Genomic DNA, 19,135 nt, shown 5'->3' with positions numbered 1-19,135 from the left:
TCTGTACACAGCTTTACTTCTTGTATTGAGGAGCACCACCTTTTGTTTTCAAACATGGCATCACTCACCACTGTTTTTACTCCTCCTGTTCTGAAGCAGCACTGCATTTGGCTTCAGGCATCATAATTAATCCTATGCCATGTTGAATGTAATTTGGTTTTGCTTTATTTATTGATGTGTTGGTATATCAGGAGAGGTGGTGTGCTAATTGAGTGTTTCACATGTACAGCAAGTTGTTGTCTGCATTAAATAGATTTAAATGTTACTAAAATTTTTATAAATGAGGAAAACAAAAGAATTCAGTGAAATTCATATTTCCATCTTCATGATCTCATCCATCTACCTTTTTGTTTTTAGTAATTTGGACAATAAGCTGATAATTGAGGGGCAGTTGGCACCAAAAATAATTATGCTATGAAAGGAGGTACCTAATGAAGAAAGTTAATTGTTATTCCTTTTGTTTTTCGTCTTTCTTCCTGTGGTCACGATTTATATTTATTGATTTGTATATATTGCACTTGGGGAAGAACATAATTATAAGAACAGTCTGTTTATTTGTCTTTAAATGTTCGTTTAAGTGAATAAGATGCAGCATCATTTTGTTGTTCTTGTTGGCCTGAAAGAGAATTCTTTCCCACTTACATACCACCCAAAAGATGTGTACATTTACTTTTGAGAATATACAAGTTTTCATATTGTACCACAGAAATCTTCACTTTACCATCAGTTGAAAGGGTAGTGCATATCACAATATTAGTGACTTGCATGGATTACTATGCATGGAACGGAAGTTTATAAGTTTTGACTATCATTATACTGGTTCATTCTATGATGCATCTCTAACGTGTCTGTGTGTGTGTAAATAATTTTGCTATATGAGGGCGTTAGAGTGGGGAGAAAATTCCAGTCTGCATCACACTTTTGTTCGCTTGGTAGTCAGAGTGGAAGAAAGATGATGGGTACATTTGTCAGGACTTCACAAACATTTTGATGTGGACTCATTTATTATTGTTATTATATTATTCCTATAAATGTTTATAAAGTGGCTTAGGCCTAAGAAATTTATATCAGTGACTTGTCAGGCCTGAGTGTTTGGGACTTGCCTAGAGTATGTCATGGCCTAGTCATTCCTTTTTTTAAATTAGGCACTTCCGGAGGCGTGGGTTGTTTTTTTTGGTTGTTTTTTTTTTTGGGGGGGGGGGGTTGTTGAATGGGCTTGTGTGGGTAAGCGGGATTGTAAAATTACAGAGAAGATGATCCCTATGAAGTAATTTTAGTTTCCTTGCAGGGCACTAAGGCACCTCATAACAACTTTTGCATCGATTGTTGAATAGGCTTTATGTGGACCCTTGAACTGTTTGAAAGGACTTCGTTAATTCTGACGTACAGTCAGCTACATTAGTGTACTGACTTCCATTTCTACGACAATTCGTGTCGCCTTTTGTGAAAACAGTCTGGCAGATTCCGTGTTAGTTAACATCATACGGCCATTGCAGACTGGCCTTTTGAGGAGTGAACCCATCTCACCCTTTCTTGGCAGGGAAGGGCCTTGTGGTGTGCACACCGCCATGAGCTGGCAAGCAGGGTGCAGACATTACTATAGCTCCTCGTGATGTTAGGAGGTTATTGGTTAGGTACGCGGGCCTCTAATTTTTTTTTAAATTTTTGATGGGGCGAAGTGCCAAGGTGAAAAGGTGTTTGAAAACTGTGTCTTACGTCAGCAACGCGACGCAAAGAGGAAATACAAAGTCAAAGCGCCTATTTTGAAACATTTAAAAATCAGTACTTGTTTACATTAAACAATGACTCCAACCACCTTTTAATCATTAACAGAATGAAATGTGGCCGTAGTTATGTCGATGGTGTGCAAAGCCAAAATAATCCATGGATTCCACAGCTCATACAGAGCTCGTTTTTAGCCACCTGTCACCATGTCGAGTGGACCACCGATTCTGAACGTTGTAGGTCGGTTGCATTAAAGAGTCGCGTGTGTTGGCAGCCATACTTTCTGCTGCTCATCATTCCTTTGAAGTATTGTCGTTGAGAACCCAGAAGAGGAGTTAACTATTGCCAAGGATCAAGGGTCAAAGGTAGCTATAGGAAATGGAGGCAGAACGAGCTCCTCTGAACCGAGGGCGGACTAGCAGATGTCTGACAGCCTGCAGGTCCTCGTCTTTGTCCCGCTTCCAGATGATTGCCTGTGGTCACAGCAAAGAAACGCAGAAGTAGACTACTTCGGATCCAAGACTACTCGCCTGGTGAGAGAACAGGCTTTTGGTATATTACGAAATGGGTATTTTGTTTTGGAGTGTTTTTTTTTCAAAGATAGCTGTGACACTTACACAGAATGCTTGTGGGAACATCGGAAGATGCTGCGATGTTCACTCCGGTTGTGTACCACGATGAACCCGGCACTAGCGATTAAAGAAATGAAACTGTTACGCAGTGCATTCAACTGAGCACCGACTAACAACAACAAAAGCCATCTCACCCGCCCATTTACCCTATACCATTAATTAAGCCGTTTGATCACTTAATTACTGTTGAAACTGGAAAACATTAACTGTAGGGAAGAAAACAGAGGAGTTGCTGCCCTTGATTACTGGCTTTACACAAGTTTGATTAGCTCAGCCCCGAGGGTGGTGTATGCATTTCTTGTTGTTTACAGTAACGCGGAAGATGAGGGACAAGTAGACAGTTGGAGCGCTGGGAGAACCAGGTAAACACAACACTTTGAAAAAGCGTCAACAGTCTCTAGCGTCATGACCGGGAGACGAACCCCTAGATCATCTTTACCAGCGGAGTGTCACACAGTCGCTACGAGCATGAGCAGGCGGGTGGAAATTTGCGAGGGGGCGGATGGAAAAGTTATCCAATCGGACTCTTCACGTGTTTTCTTTTGGTGAATTGAATGTTCTCACCTCTCTTGTGAACTCCATGAAAGCGCAGGATTTGGAATGATCAGAGTTCTAAGGGAAGAACCATTTGGAGGAACAACAGATCCGTTAATCAGGATGAGTGGAAGAATGGAAAAATCTTTGACATGCCACGCGGTTGAAAACAACAGGTTTCACCGAGTTTTGTTTTTGTTTGTTTTGAACAGACGGTATGACCTGCGTGTTTACCGTTGTGGGACGTCGCTCGGAGAAGGAGCGGCTTTTGAAGCTGGCACAATGGCACTTTGGCTGTGTTCGACGGAACTTTAACTGCAGATTTGTGTTTTGTAGGTTTGTTCTTGCCGTGGTTGTAACAGTCGTTTTGACAGCGATGCGCACTTTCACGCTTCATTGAGTCGGTTATTTCGTAATGACATCTTCTTGGCCGCTTTTTGTCTCTGACTCAAGCTTAAGGTCTGTCCGTATCGCCTACAGTTTTTGTTTTTTTTTAGGCCTGTCGCCAATATAAGGGAGCTGTCGTGAAATATTCTCATGCAGCTGTTTTTGAGGATTTTTTGTTTTGTTTTGTTTTTTGTTTGTCTTTGCTTATGTCTTCCTCGAGTCTCTCCTGTACATGTGATTGTGGGTGTGCATGTGAATTGGATGGATGGGGGGCGGCTCTTAGAAGTAACCTGCCTCTCAAGCATTTCGTTCAGATACACTGTTCGCTAACAGAGAAGTGTCGACTGAATTTCCATGTGTCATGTTCTCGTATCTATGGTAATGAGAGCTGTGCCGCGAGTGTTGAGAGGCGAGGGCGTCCGTGTATACAGCCCGCTATACTCACAACCAGAATATTCTACGCTATCTTGAAAAAGAAAAAGAAAAAGAAAATAAGCAGAAATTTTTTTCATCCACCCAGAGTCTTTAGTCAAAAAGAAGTTTAATTACACTGAGCAAGCGATATTTACTGGTACAAATTCTAAGCTCCAAGCTCCCTTCTTCCTGGTTCAGTCTCAAAAATGAAGAAAAAACTGTTTCCTTGGTAGACTTATTTTCTCCTCCACCCAGGGTCATTAAAAAGACGTTTAATTACACCACAGCGATGTTTACTGGTACAAATTCTAGACTCAAAGTTTCCGATTTCCTGGTTCAGTGCGCGGAAAAAACATGTTGTGCGGTTCCGCAGACGGAGACCCAAATGCCTGAGCTTCCTGTTGACGACATTTTTTCTCCATTGGTCAAAGATGTTTTTTTTTTTTTTTTGTCTGAAGTAAAACTCGTTCCCTCTTTTTCTTTCTTTGTCTGGATGTCAGATTAGTTCCTATTTACGGGACACTCGTAGCCATGTGCGTCGCGAAAGTAAAACACTTCAGTGATCACAAAAGTACAATAGTTTGTACTTGTTTAGCTCCGAGGTTTGAGAAGCGTTGCCTAAAAAAAGATTAAAAGCTTTTATTGCAGCAATGTATGAAAAACATTGTTAATGTACGTTACACGATTTTCGTAGGTGAAGGACGTGATTTCTGTAAAAACATTTCCAACGGCAGGCATAAAAAATTCTGAGTTTTGGAAAACATTTTTTTTAGCTCGATGTTCTTGAAATATGTGTTTGTTTACTTGTATTCTTTTATGTGCTGCGGAACAATTCTCTGTTAGTAACATTGCAGACGGACGTGAAATATTATTGTCGCATCGCAACAGACTTGTATTGCTTCGACACGACACATACTGAGTTGTGTGGAACTAGTAATTCGGAATTGGACAGACTTGTCTCACAGACAGTAATATCTGTAGCTTTAAAGGTTAAAGGACTGCTGTGACGTGTTAGCCCCTTGTTCGGGTCTTTCCAGAGGTCTGCCCGTTGTATATTAGATTTCAACGGAATAATAGAGATAGTCCTCCCACTCCCTTGCGATGAACTCTCACTAAGTGCAGGAAACCCCGAACTTACATTTGTAACGGTCTGCTGATTCCGTGACCCGAATCAGCAAGTTCCGGTCTTGGCGCGAGAGACCAACCACTTCCAGTTTCGTTTGCGCATGCTGTCTGGGTTATCAACCCCTGTATTGGTCAAATTTTAGTGATGCACGGGTTTTCTGTGAACTTACGATTGTTTTCCATAGGTTTCTGTATGTTTAGCATGTGTGTTAAACCATGTCTATAATCTGTGTTTAAAATTCTATGCATGTTAGGAATGTTCGCCATTATGTATGGACACATCAATGGAATGCCTGTGGCCTCACGTCAAGCCATTGACCGGTTCAAGATTTCTGACAAGGACTTTATAGCTAGAGGACGACAGACAGCTGTTCCGCAGCTGACATCAGTTATAAGTACAGCTGCCGATGATGCAGAAGGAATCCTCTCCGTGTCTCGAGTACCTCATTATTTTGTGATGTAGACGACAGGTTTTGTATTACATATATTTTAAATAATCACTTTACAATTTTCTAAGTCTTTCTTTCTCGCGGCTAGACACCTGTACATTAAGGACGATCTGAAGCGTGGGGCAGCGCGAACATTCGCAGCATTCGGAAGTCCCTGTGCACCCAAATTCAAAGGTTCGCCAAGCATGCTTGAAGTCCTGTGTTCTACCCCATCGTGTATTAATTTAAAACGCATAATGTGGACACAAAGAAGCCGCTGTATGATTTTTGTGACAGGTGTAGCTTGTGGGGCACTACCCACCCACTTCCAAACGCACATGTACAGTTTTGTTTGTTTAACGGGCTGTCTAGAGAGATGAAGTAATGTTGTTTTACCACGTTGTCTGACTTCAGTTTGTAAACTTTTAAGCCCTGGCTAAACTGGAGATCAGTTTTCTTTAAAGCGGAGTTGTGTGACTGGTGCTGCGCACGCTTATCCACTAAGGCATTCATTATTATTGTCGATCTGCGAAGGAAGTATTGATGTTACATGCTGTTTGACACGTTTACACTCATCTTACTTGTTTACACGTGGGTTCATTAGGCCTTGTATGCCGAGACAAAAGAAAGAAAGTGCTGCGAGCTACATCTCTAATGTCTTCCATACTTTGATAATTAGAGCCACATCATAGTTTGGCAGACGGTCATCAGAGCGACCATTTAACGTCGCTGTAACTGTCCTCGGCTGATTTCAATGGTTTGGGAGGTTTTTGCGGTATTTACAAGCTTTTCTTCTGTCTTGCATCTTTTTTTGAAAATTTTCTGGATTTATTCGGTTTCTGACTTTTGGGTGAGGAGTGGGAAACTGGTACTGTTTCTTAGGGTTTTACGCTTATCATTAGCATGCTTCGCTAAGATTGTGCAGATTGTTGCACTCATCAAACCTGAATATTATTTTGGTTTCCGAGACTGCCACTTGCAAAAAGCGTTGATTTATCTGTGAATAGACTAGGTAATGTAAGTACCCTCCCGTTGTTTTCTCCGCCCTCACCTTTCCCCTCTGTCTCATCTCTCTTATGCACAGCGTGAAACGAATAAAAATATCCTGTCTTGTGAAACCGAGAGGCGAGGCAGCACTTTATCTTTCTTGCGGAAAGTATGGACGGAAGTTGATTGAGTTGCCCCGCCGCTTTCTCACCACGAGCGGAGATTTACTGATTTCAGACATATGCTGAACGTCTGGTGGGGACGAGACCTTGCGGCCAGGATCGGCAGAGACAAAAGTAATTAGGCATCATTCCTGGCTCCTGGTCTTCAGTCTACACTATACATTTTTTATGAAGGGCTGGTAACTCGAGGGCGTATGTTCACTGCACAGTCTTTCAAGTTCGCAAACCGTGTAATACGCTAGTGCTCGATACAAGCACATAGTAGCATCACCACCTTCCTGTACTTACAGTACTTTAGAATGTTACGAATGTTTGGGAAGTAGAAAATAATTTTTATCATTTCCTTTGTCGTATTTTTTTTTCTTCTTTTCTTTATTTTTATTTTTGCTATTCTGTATCTTCTTTTCTTCATATCATTTTTTTAATTCTTTCTTTTCTGATTTATTTTTTATTTTGTCACCGCTCTCTCACACTCTTTTGTTTGTGTGTGTGTGTGTGAGAGCTGCTAACAAGTTATGTAACCGGACTCATAACGCACAACACAATTGTTTGTTAGGTAGAATCGCTGCATCTGCTGTCCCTTTTCATATTCTTACACATAGGCCTGACCAGAGGAGGGGACAGGGGTCTGGTGTACCCGGGCCCGCGGTTGTGAAGGGGCCCGGCCTTGGTCAGTGGATTCTGTTACATTACTGAATGAAATGTAGATATTGCCAATCGAACTGAGAACATGTTATATACTGGAAAAATAATTTTTGATTATAATTACAAGGATCCCGGAGAGGTGGTCTGCCCTAGGGCACATGCTGGCTCCTAATCCTGGTTGACGGAATCGAATAAGTGTGGGCCGACTTCCAGGTTTTCCCGACTTTCCTAGCGCCGTGACCCACCCTGCAGCAGAACAAGTCTGGCAGGCCCAATGTGTAGGTGTTGGACAATTTTTTTCGGAAGTCCCCGACTGTGGGTTGTCTGTCTAAATGTGACAGAGAAGACGTTTGGATGGAAGTAGGTTGTTAAGTGCTGAGAAGCTATATGGGGAAAGCCAGTCTCCCCCTAGTCTTGCAGCCAGCATCAGACTTAGAGATGAGAGAACTGTAGCAGTGGTGGTGGTGGTGGTTGTGGTCGGGGGAGGGGATGGCAAGAACCCCATAGACCAGTCTGTGGTGTGCGTGTGGTTGGATTGCCTTGTAGCCCTTCTTGAAGTCCGCAGTGACGCACACATTTCAACGTACACATTCCCACAGGACCTCCATCGTTTCCACTTTCCGTCTTTGCGAAAGCGTTTTATTTGCCTGTTCCCTGTCCCCTTTCTGTGTCTATAATGTCATTTAGACATGGCAAAAGTACATCCTTGTATACATATTTTGTTTTGTCACGTACTCTCTGATTACCTGACACCTTTTGTGAGTGTTATTAAAAAAATAGGGTGGTGGTGGGGTGGGGATTCGAATTGGAAATTTTTGTTTTTTCTGATGTCAGCGATCTTATCACCATGGCGACTAACAAGCGCAAGAATCAGCAGTGGCATCGTCTGCACACACCGTCTTGAAAAGACGCAAGGAGACCAGTAACAGATGTGAAAACTTTTCCCATCAGTTTATTTGAAGTTGATTCAGATGCTAATTTCCTCTCCTCCTTCCTTCTCACATTCAACCCCATTTTTCTGGTAGTCTCGCTGCGTAGACGAATGATCTGGAATACATGAGCTAGATATGTCTGACCTTTTACTGATAGAACAGGGCTTTGTGGGTGTCGGTGTGTTTTTCAAGTCTCTCCGGAAAATAGGACTTTTGATTCGAAAGTGAAAATATAATGCGACAGCTTCATTATGGCTTTCTGTGTTTTCAGTATGTTGCAAAGATGCATGTGGAGTTCTTGACTCAGCAACTTAATATATTGGGTCATAAAAAAACAACCTTCCCTGACCATGAGGATGTGGCAATGAGGAGGGAAATATGTTAGGGGTGAAGGGCAGTGGCTTGCGCGCTTACTTGCCTATACAACCGATCCACCATAAAGTGTGTTTGATAACAAAAGTTATGGCCTGGATTTTATGCTTGTTTTTTGTGCTATTTTGCTGACGAATCTCTGTAGTTTATTCGAAACAAACGATTTTTCGTTTAACTGAAAATGCGTACTTGACTATTTTGTTTGCTGTTTATCAGTTGGACCGGCAGCTATATATAATCGTACAAAACTGACGTATGTGTGTGTGTGTGGATGGATGTCTGCGAACCGTGTCATAAATTTTCCTGATGAAAAATAAATCTTTTATAATGATTCCTTTTATAAAGTATTTTGTGGTTTAGTTAGAGCCCGTTACACGTTTTGTATGTCTCTCTCTATATCAGTATATATGTACATAAAAATCTATAATTCCCATAAAGTAAAAAAGCATCTATTCTCTTGCTGCAGCAGGCTTTTTTCACTGTGAGTGAAGCACAAGCCTTACAGAAATGTGGCACCATGACATTTGCACAGTTTCCTTGAAGGACTACTTTTTCAATAAGAGACTCAATACCGGGGATGATGTGGTCATAAAGAGCAGCAAAGAATGAAAAGGAAAAGATTTGTTGTTTTTTTTTTTAACGCAGCGTTAGATATCTTCCATGTCTTTTAAAGTCTTAGTGCTCGTGATTGGTGATTGCGCTAGCTTTGTTAAGAAATGGCATTTTCCGTTGCTCATCATCAGAACATTTCCATTTCCTCTTAAAATAATTCAACATACTTTTCAGCTTTCGCAAAAAACTGAAATTATTAGAATAAAAAGAAAGGAGATAGCTAACCCTTAGTGATACCATAATGCGAACCGGGGTCTCGTCTGGTCTGGCGAACAGAGCCGGGGAGCAGCCACAGACTGTGGAGAGATTGAAGGAAAGAGCTTGTCTCCAGAGCATGTGGCTTGATAACAGGCTTCCGTTGTAAGCTTGATAAATGATTTCTGAATTCATTGCAATATTACAAGCTTGAAAATGGACATGCCACGGGTAGAAGGACTTTACAATTAATTTAGAATGACCCGTCTAGACCTACATTTTTCGTACATCAGTATCCACCAATATTCACCAACCTCGTTGTCCTGATCTCACAATAATACTTTATCCACACTTATAACCCTCGTCATACCGATCTAGCACTGATACTGTATGCACATTTACAATCCCTTCAAATCGGGGACACACGCACTTTACCCACACTTACATACCCCGTCAGATCTGACGAAATTACTGTATCCACACTTACGGTAGGCGTCACACAGAAAACATACGATGCCATCGTGGATCTTGGGTGGATGAGGCAGAAATATGTCCAGACAGCCCCTCAAACTTCGTGAAGTTTACTTTCTATAAGCACCAGAGTTTTTTGTATCTTTTAGGCTGATTGCCTTGAAGAGTCTTAGATACATAACCATTGTATTGACGCTGTCCTCATTCTCCTTTTTCTTTCTTTGAACCATCTTTCATGATTGTTACCCCTGGAGTAGTTCGTTACTCAGTCTGTAATTATTACAAACTGACGCTTTGAACGCACTGGGGCAAACAGTTGGAATGTCCAGAAAAAAACTTCGCGAAACACTTCCATAGGCAGGGACATTATCTAGCGGACTCTCAACAGTTTACAGTTTCATTCGCTTGGTCTCCTCTTGAGCTGTTATCTATCGTCTGTTGATGTTTCCTCTTGTTCATAGTTACTGGCTTTGACTTCCCGACTGCTAGCAGTGTGCTAACCTCCGTCAGACCTCCGTTTGCTGACGTCAGAGCAGCACGAAGAAACTAAAACAAAGAGAGGTTTTTCAGTATTTTTTTCGCTTTCCCGCTATTTTTTATTTTTATTGGCGGGTTCAGTACATGGGCTTTCTATTTTGATCCGGTACATTAATATCATCCTCTTTTTCATTCGTTTTCTTCTGTAAATTCTGGGTAAAATGTTTTTGCCAATCAAACATCATTCCGTCGTGGATTTTTTTTAAATTGGGGGTCGGGAATGGTGCACTGCAAAGATCAAAATGATCAATTGTATTTAGCAAGAAATTATAAAAAAAATCACTTATTTGCAGAGATCGCTGATTTTATTGACCTTTTTATCTCTTTGCGCATGATTCGGTTTATTAATCGCGTGCACACCTGCCATCAGTCTGTGCCTGAAGCTTTCAACTCGGCCAACGAAGTCGTAAGGAAGAGACGACGCACTGGGCAGATGTAGAAAGGAAATAAAAATAGATGTTTCTCAGTTTGGTGTATTTTACTATTCTTGTATCAGAAAAGTCATTCAGATTTCAACATTTGTATTTTCAGTTCCAGGCAGTTCGTGGGCTGAAGAGCGTACATCATAATGTATAATTGTAGTCTTTAGCTTTGTAATTTCCTACCATTCCTGTCTGACACCCACAACTACTACCCGAGTGTCTTTGGTCTGGTTGTGTTGTCTGTCTCTCCGTGCCACTCCTCACATGGGTCAGCAGACGTTCCTTTTCCTTCGCAGGTCCCACTGTTTGTAACTCTCTTCCAACTGTGTCTGCGTTCGAATCCTTGAAATCTGACCTCAGAATTCATCTCTTTAGGAAATATTTTGTATAATCAAGGGGTACTGTTCCTTTCACTCCTCATTTTTATTTAAAATCCATTGAGTTTATGTTGCTGTCATGGTGTCATCTGCTTGCGGGCGTTTGATTCTTGTACGGACTGTCGGTTTGTTTGTGGTCTTTCGTGTGCAACGCATTCTCTCACTATCTCTTGACAAGTAGTTTTGAAATCTTTTACATATTTATGTGCATGTATACAGTGTATTGTGCTGTTTTGATCAACTTTGGCATTTCTTATTATTCTGTTTTTGGTGGGACGTGCTTGTACACCGGGTTAGGGGAGAGGTCTTGACATTCCAACATCATATAGAGCCACGGTTATCACCTGTCACCAACACAGTGAGGATTAGTTGGCCTCAGTTCAGATCTCATCTCGCGCTGTTGTTTCTCTGCACTTGGCATCTGCTTAGAGCACTAGCTGATTTGCCGTGATGTACCTTTAGCTGCTGGCCCGGCGTAAAACACCAATTCCCTTTCCCCTTCCTCTATTCCCGATGTCACCAGATTTGGGCAATCCTAACGGAATTATTATGACGTTGTCCATTCTGACTAATCCCTTTAAACTGGTTTTACTGTTGAGTATTCTGACATTGTCATGCCGGTGCTTTTGCGCTATACTGCTATACTAATCTACTGTTTCAACATAATGATCTGTACAATCGCTTTGCATCACGTGCTGAAAACACAAAAAGAGTTGCAAAACAGCTGCAACATGGAAGCGTAGCTTAACTGTCGACAGAAAGTCAGATGGCAGACGAGAACTCTGTCAGAAACCTCGGGACTGCATGGTCGCACATGACGCATTGTGACAGTTTGATGGATGGTGTCCTGGCAGGACTGTCTGTACTTGATGACATCTAGTCTACAGTCTTTCATCACCAAGTCGTACTGTACCTCAGACGACAGACTTGACGCCTTAGACTGCACTTCAATGTTTGGGCTCAGTGCGCATGACCGGAACTGAAGTCGCCATGAACCTTACGTCAACGCAATGCTGCAGTGCGGTCGGCTTGATGCCGCAGTGAAGCATAAGCACACCACCTCGGGGAACATAAGAGGGAAGATAAGACAAAGTTCTTTGCAATGAAATATTTACAGGTAATTCGACGTGAAGCCTCCACGCTGACGACAAAATCCCCCGCGCCCCCCAGCATCCCCACGGTGTCGCAAGTCCCATGGCGTCCGCGAGAGGAAATGAGGATTTTAAAATAAGATGACCCTAGTGGTGAGGGTTGAGCTGGGAGGAAAGGGGCTGAACGCGTGTAACGTGGTGAAAGCTCGTGTTGTTGTTGTTTATTTTCCTGCTGAGCAACCTCAGCGTTATTATCTGGCAAGAGTAAACAATTTGAAGAGAAAATTTGAAAGTTTGACGCCCAAAGGGACGATGAAGACACAAAAATTAACCCTTTTGCAGAAAATGGGATGGCAATTTTAATAACAATTAAATTGTTGTATTTGCATAACCAAACGGTTCTGGGAAATTTGCATGTGGTGGTAGTTCAAGTTTTACTCGCATGAGAAACCCCCTCCTTTTTTTTTTTGTTGCAATCGAGCAAAGGCGGAAAGGTGGACAGATTTAAAGGGTAGAAGTGTGTTTGTGTATGTGTGTGAGAGAGAGAGAAGGTGGGAGTACATCTACTGCTGTCATGACGATTTTCTCCCAGCCTTAGATTATAGAAATTGTGTCCGCTACATTTAACTTAAGCACCTTAATTAAATTCAGCTTCTAACCCTTTTCACGGCCCTTTGTCTTTCCAGGTTCACAGCCGTTCGCCACGGGAGGGCCGTCTAGGAAGACAGAAGAAGAAGACTTGGTCTTTATGGTGACATGCATCTCTACAGAAGTGACATTTTCCCCTCTACCGCGACCCGCCATGTTCATTTCGTTATCACTATCATTATGATCGCATGGATTCGTGATATGACTAACTTATTTGTGTGTGATGTGCCCTTCGCTGAGTACAGCCAGTTACGCACAGCAACATTTATTATTATTATTACTTTTATTTGTTCGCACGATGCACCAAGTGTTGGTGGCGCCCTAGAGAACTCAGTGCATTTCTTGGTCTGCCTGGCCTGCTTCGCTGGAATAGCTGCTCTCGGTGGCCATGCTAACAGTGTCTGTGTGCTTAGTCTTCGTGCTGTTGTGACCTGATTACAGGAAGATGTGAGTGTATGTGTGAGGGAGGGAGGATGCCGACACGATTTCACCGCGAACCCAACCACTGGAATCTCAAAGAGGAAGTCGCGCCGCAAAAGATTTCGACAGAACTCACAGCCTGTGGACGATTTCCAAACAATAGGATTGGCTCGTGCGGCTCATCCTTGTAAAAGATGGTGGGACGTGAAAGGCAGTATTTTACCAAAAGACTTTTAAATGTGACGGGAAACGAGATGTGTGCTGTTGAGTGGGCTTTACTCCGAGATGTCTAGATGCCATTTTCATTTTCAGCTAGAGTCGTGGAGCTTGGACGAGAAAACAAAACGTGGGCGAATGAAAAGCAAAACGTGACACTTGAAACACTCGACACCTGTGTTCATTCTTGGTTCTCATGAAGAGAAAACGGTTGCAAGGAGACGGATTTCTCGACTCGTGATGTCTTTCAAGTCGTGCCATTAACCATAGCAAATTTTGAACCACGTGGGAAGCATGCTTATTTACTTTTGCCTGCGCTTGTGCTTATCAAGCAGACGAGTGTTGTCCACAATGTACCGCCCTAATAATGTTGTGCAGCATGTAGGGGTCTTGGGAAGTGTCCTGCCAGTCTACGGTCTGCTGGACACAAGGTGTACATTGGTTGCAGGCTCTACGGAAATTTCAGCGGCGTCCGAATAATGAGTGTAAGGGAAGGAACGAACTGAGGACAGATGAAAGATATAATTAGCTTCAGTGAGAGCATCTTTCTCATGTCCATACAAAAAAAAAAAAAACCGCCTTTAAAGCCTGTTGGTTCATTTATATCGGTCATCATCATTTGTAATTCGCATAGTTCTCTAAAGAATAGAGCAATTATTTATATGGTTGATTATTTATAAACGTTTCTAACTGTCGTGAATAGGACATCAGGTAGTTTCCGTATTGATGACCACAGCTGACTTGAATATTTCGAGTTGTGGGCATTGGTAGTAAGCACAGCTTGTCTTTCTTGCCTCCTAGACCTTGTAGTCGCTTTGAATGTTCATCTGCCACGTTATTCATACGAAACTCGCCTTCACGTCGGCTGAGAGCCAAGCAAAATTACATTTTAACAATTAAAATGAAAGAGAATGTAAAGCCTCAAAATCTTTACCTAAACGGCGCGCTGTCGTCACATATAAGAACGAGTAACAGATATGAGTCACAAGGATTTTGACACCAACGAGGGACAACAAAGTTCCTTCTTTTGCTTTCATTTCTTCCTCGGTTCTTTTTCCATGCCTTTGTCGGTTTGTCATTATATGTTGATCTCGATTCCTTAACAAAGATTTAGTATGTGAATCTCTTTGTCCTTTATTATGTACGTTCATCTGAGTTTTCCGGTTTGAATGTTATTATGTTCCTGCAGGTGTCATCTGCTCAAGGCGAGGTCAGAGGCAATACGCTCAGTCCAATTATTTGATGACAGCTCCTGTTTCGTATTTTTAATTCCTCAAGGAAAAAGAAAGATTCTAGCAGTTAGGAACACTGGTGAATTATTGACGAGTAGACTGCAAGGTTGTTCAGGAAGAGTTCAGCTTCTGTCAACCCGACCACATTTGATGGCCGGTTCTTCTCTTCCCCTTCTTCCCTCTTACAGTTGCTGTCAGTCCAGCAAGCCAGTTCTCAACGACCATCACCACACACACACACACACACACAGTACAAATAGATGTCATAGAATTTAATTCCGTTTCTCTAAAATGACCTCAATTTTTTTTCTTGTGAAGATTAGTATCTTTTTGCGGGTTCTCTTGCTTGGTGCTGCATTTTTTGGTGGAAAAATGATAGGAGCAAAGATTCTCTTTGATAGGAGAGGATAACTGGTGCACAGCAGCTTCGTGTACCTGATACTGAGACCCTCTAGCACCTCGGCTGCATGCGCACCTGAGCTTTGTATTGTTTGTTGTTTATCAGCCTGGAAATGTGTGGGGACTAGGCTCATTTTCCAAAGTGTGAAGCAAAAAATGACAGCTGGCATTTATCATTAGAAGATGTACTTTGACTGTGGAGCTGAAATTTTTTCTAGATCCATTGGACATTTCGAGAAGGCCATCCTTCACAAAGGGCATAAGGCTTGTGGCCATTATACCCCATCTTCCACATGAAGTCAACATCAATCGGTCAGACTGTTTTGTCAAGTTTAGAAAGTAAAATTATGCCAAATCTGTTACCGTAGGAGAAAGATCCCCTTGGGATGAACCAATAATAATAATGAAGGTAATTTATACGGTGCATTTTCATCAAGGCATCCTGGGGCAACCATTTGAAAAAAAAAAGGTAGGCGGGAGAGGGACAGAAAATACCGTTGATTCAGATGAGAAGCAGGCCATTTGATTGTCGATCTAAGATACATTTTTTTAAGACCATGACTAATGGCACATTGCTGGCTATTCATTTTTTGCTCACTTGCAAAATTCGCCACAGGCAGCCAAATGCACTTTCTCCACTAATAATAATTTTACAAAAAATAGTCTTTTTACTGTTTAGAGTGAAATTATTCAAAGGGGCGAAGATATCGGCGATGCAACCATTAACACTTCTGGGTTAATCTGGGCACAGAGACAAAAACTGTTATTTTCTTACTCTCTCCGCACTACCGCAGTAATGTCACGTGATTATTTTGTAGGAAGCGTTATCAAACACGTGCATTAGCTATTTAAGTCTCGAATGGAAAACAACCCTTCCCCTACAAAAAGAAAAGAAAAAAAAAACCCCAACAAGTTGAAAACTTTTCTCCAGTCTTTTGTCTCGCCATGAAATATCCGTTAAAAAGAAAATTCGACCTGAAATGTGGGTTTATCTTGCTTAAACATATGCTTCATTAAAAAAAAGGATGAAGAACCTTTCAACTTTTCCCTCTCTTCGATGTCATTGTACGCCATCTCCATTTTGTATTTTTGGAGACATTTGTAAAAGGCAAGCCTTGAGGAGATAGCATATTGATCAGGGGAATAGGGGGATAGCATATTGATCAGGGGAATATGCTCTTGTAACTGGATTTGATGCGAGCAGTTGGTGATGTGTTGCAGTTCCGAGGTGTTGTCTGCAAAAGGAAGACGGAGGAGAGAGAATTTTAAAAAACCTGAACGGAAGCGCTTCAGACTGAAGGCTATTCGCAATTTTAAAGGCCGTTCCCTTGTAGGAAGCACCTACACCACCAAAGCTCATTATCTCAAATGTGGCGAAATGTCGTCAAGAAGCTTCCAGCTGTCTGTACACCCAGGCCTGTGCTTTACAATTACAAATGCACAATTTTCTTTCTCTCCAAAAAGACAGAGGTTGTCTCTAACTCTGCTGCCACCGTCCATATTAGACACTTAAACTGGAGAACATTTCTTTTCAACTTAAGACAGCGAAACAAAGAATAATTAAATTATGGCTGTTATGTTATTTAAACAAATTCTATTCCAAATAATCAGTGCAATTAGTGAGGTTAGTGGAAAGAATTGTCGCAGAGCTGGTGGCGTTCGCCTCAACTCGAGGTCGAGCATTCAGTGGACAGACTCTGTTCTAATCTGACAACCACCGATGCCCGTGCTCACCTTTAGTAAGCAAAGCAATGAAAGAATTTCATTATCTTGGTTGATACACCATGTTGCAGAAACAAAATAAAATGTCATTCCATCGCAGAATGAAAATAAAAGTCGATCAAAAGGAAAATAACGAGACGCATACACGATACAGTTCTTGGACATTTTACTTTCCTTTTTGCAACGTCGAACCACATTATTGTTTTTCTTCGATTTGAGAATTTTCTAGACGATACATTTCCTGAGCTTGTGACCTTCATGTTATCTGTGTTTCAAAAGACTGGATGCTACAAGGAGATTGTGCGTGTAAACTGTTTTTGTTGCTTGGTTTTGGCCATCGAGGCTTTGTAGGCTCCCGTCTTTCCACGAGCAAATCCTTAGCAGCACGTCTTCTAGATTCGTAGCTTGTGATAATGCCATCTTTAATATAGTTATGTAGTTACTATCTTTCTCATCGTGTGGGCATAATCATCTCAGTGTTTGAGTGGGTCAGACATGAAGATCTCAATGCTGACACTCATATATATGCGCGTGCGTGTGTGTGTGTGTGCTTGAACGCTTGAACGTGTGTGGCCTTGTGTTAATAAAGGTGTCCAAGTGTATCCTGTTCGCATGCATGGACGAGACAATGTAGGATATATATATACATTGCAAGTTTTGTATGTACCGTCCTGCAGACAGACGTCTTCAAAAAATACCCAGAGGAAAGGAATGAATGAAAAAGGGTCTTTAGTGCTTTCTTGCATTTTTCTCGAAACCGTGAGAGGAAGTTTATAGGAGCATGAAAGGAAGTTTGAGAGGCTTAAAAGAGAAGATAACCTACATTTGCCTCTTGATCTTTGGTTGTTTTTTTTTGTTTTTTGTTTTGTTTCTTTTTTTTTTTTTGGAATGAGGGGAGGGGTAGGTCGGGGCTTCGTGAATAAGCACCGGGAAGCATGGAAGATGAATCTCTAGGGAAAATCTTGATCCATGGATAACCTCTAGTTATCACAACCAGTTTCTAATCCATTTCTGTGAGGTCTTTACAGCGTTTTCCTGTTGTCACATCCATGATATCAACTGTCTCACTTCTCACAGATGCCTCGGGTATGGACGTGTGCAAAGTGTGTGCGCATCTTCTAGGTTGAAATTCCGCAGCCTAGGAATTCATGATCATCGGCTGATTAACCAGAATGATCATTTTAACACTCTTATATTTCCTTCGCATGGATTGTTCTGAGATAAGAACAATGACAACTATGATGATGATGATGATGATGATGATGATGATGATTGTTTTAATGTAAGGTATCTTCCTTGCAAAGTGCTACCACCCACATGAGTTTAATTTAAAGCTCACAATCATCAAGGAAGGCATGCCATGGACCGGTGGAACAGCCTTATGTTTAACGATTTTGTCACATTTGTATTATCACAGCTACTTCAATAGACAGAGCTTTTGTAAAAGTGTTCACTGGTGCCTGCATTGCATTCAGAATCTACTTTAAAAAATATTCTAATGCCTTTACATAATTATATTCGTCTTTTACAGCCTAGTGGGATGCGAAATTTTTGTGACTTGGAAAAGCTTAGTGCAAGATACTACTTCCACAAATCTGTGCGAATACATCCCGTCCCTTCACGACATACAAACCTACAAATATTCCCCTACACCAAGAACGGTCTGACTTCATGATAGTACAAAGAAAAAGGTGTAGTTAACCCAGATTTGGAAAAATACTATCTTGCACTGAACTTTATAAATCATTAGAAGACATTTGCATTAGTCCTTTAAGTGTTGTCCTTCTGGACGTTGTGAATGTGTTTGTGTGTGCTTGGTCTGCTCTAACGGACTTGCCTTTAGTGCAGCTCTGCTTTCGTCATGTAAAGAGTATAACCGAATTCCTTTTTTTCCTCCAATGTCGAATTTAATTCTTGTACTTGTGTTCTGTAAGTAAATGTTGAGGAAACATTACCTGAAAAGGTGTGTGACTACGTAACACATTCTCGGGCAGCTGCCAGAATGTGGATTTTGACCCCGCGGTCAGGGTCAAAGATGTGGCATCTGTGTAAGGCTGAAATTTGTTTCACAATGAACTGCAGAGGTGTTGTACAATCGTGTTGAGTGTCTGGTGGTCAGATATGAGGGAAAAGGAACTACTTGCGATAAAAAGAGTTTTGCCTTTTTTTGAGAGAGAGAAGAAATGGATGGAGGCAGTATGCAGGCGGACGGACAGACGGACCAACTGACAGAAAGCTATACACAAATGCAGACGGACATAAATACGAGGGAGACAAGTGCAGATAGGGAATTATCGTTTGAGGTAACAGAACATCTACTTGTAGGAGATGGAAACCTTTTTCCACATCTTCATCCTCTTTTCTTGGGAGACGCGTCCCGACAAAATGGAGAAACTGTTTTCGGACGCGCCTGATGCAAGTCTGTACTTC

General features: G+C 41.7%; 1 protein-coding gene across 3 annotated transcripts in view; it reads left to right on the top strand.

The window, feature by feature from the left end:
• Positions 1-18,857, top strand: part of LOC112563743 (pleckstrin homology domain-containing family A member 1-like) — a 34,858-nt gene extending 16,001 nt beyond the window's left edge. For 2 of the 3 annotated variants that reach the window (XM_025238025.1, XM_025238026.1), the window contains one exon: positions 12,755-18,857. In XM_025238025.1, coding sequence (XP_025093810.1) covers positions 12,755-12,823 — 69 coding nt within the window. In that variant the 3' untranslated portion in view covers positions 12,824-18,857. Of the gene's footprint in view, positions 1-7,893; positions 8,652-12,754 lie in introns of those variants that run through there. The other variant, XM_025238027.1, reaches the window with a different exon arrangement.
• Positions 18,858-19,135: the final 278 nt, after the last annotated feature.

Source organism: Pomacea canaliculata, linkage group LG5 (genome assembly GCF_003073045.1).
Source record: "Pomacea canaliculata isolate SZHN2017 linkage group LG5, ASM307304v1, whole genome shotgun sequence".
NCBI classification, from domain to species: domain Eukaryota; kingdom Metazoa; phylum Mollusca; class Gastropoda; order Architaenioglossa; family Ampullariidae; genus Pomacea; species Pomacea canaliculata.
Note: the sequence above shows the minus strand (reverse complement) of the source record. Positions and strands in the feature narration are given on the sequence as shown.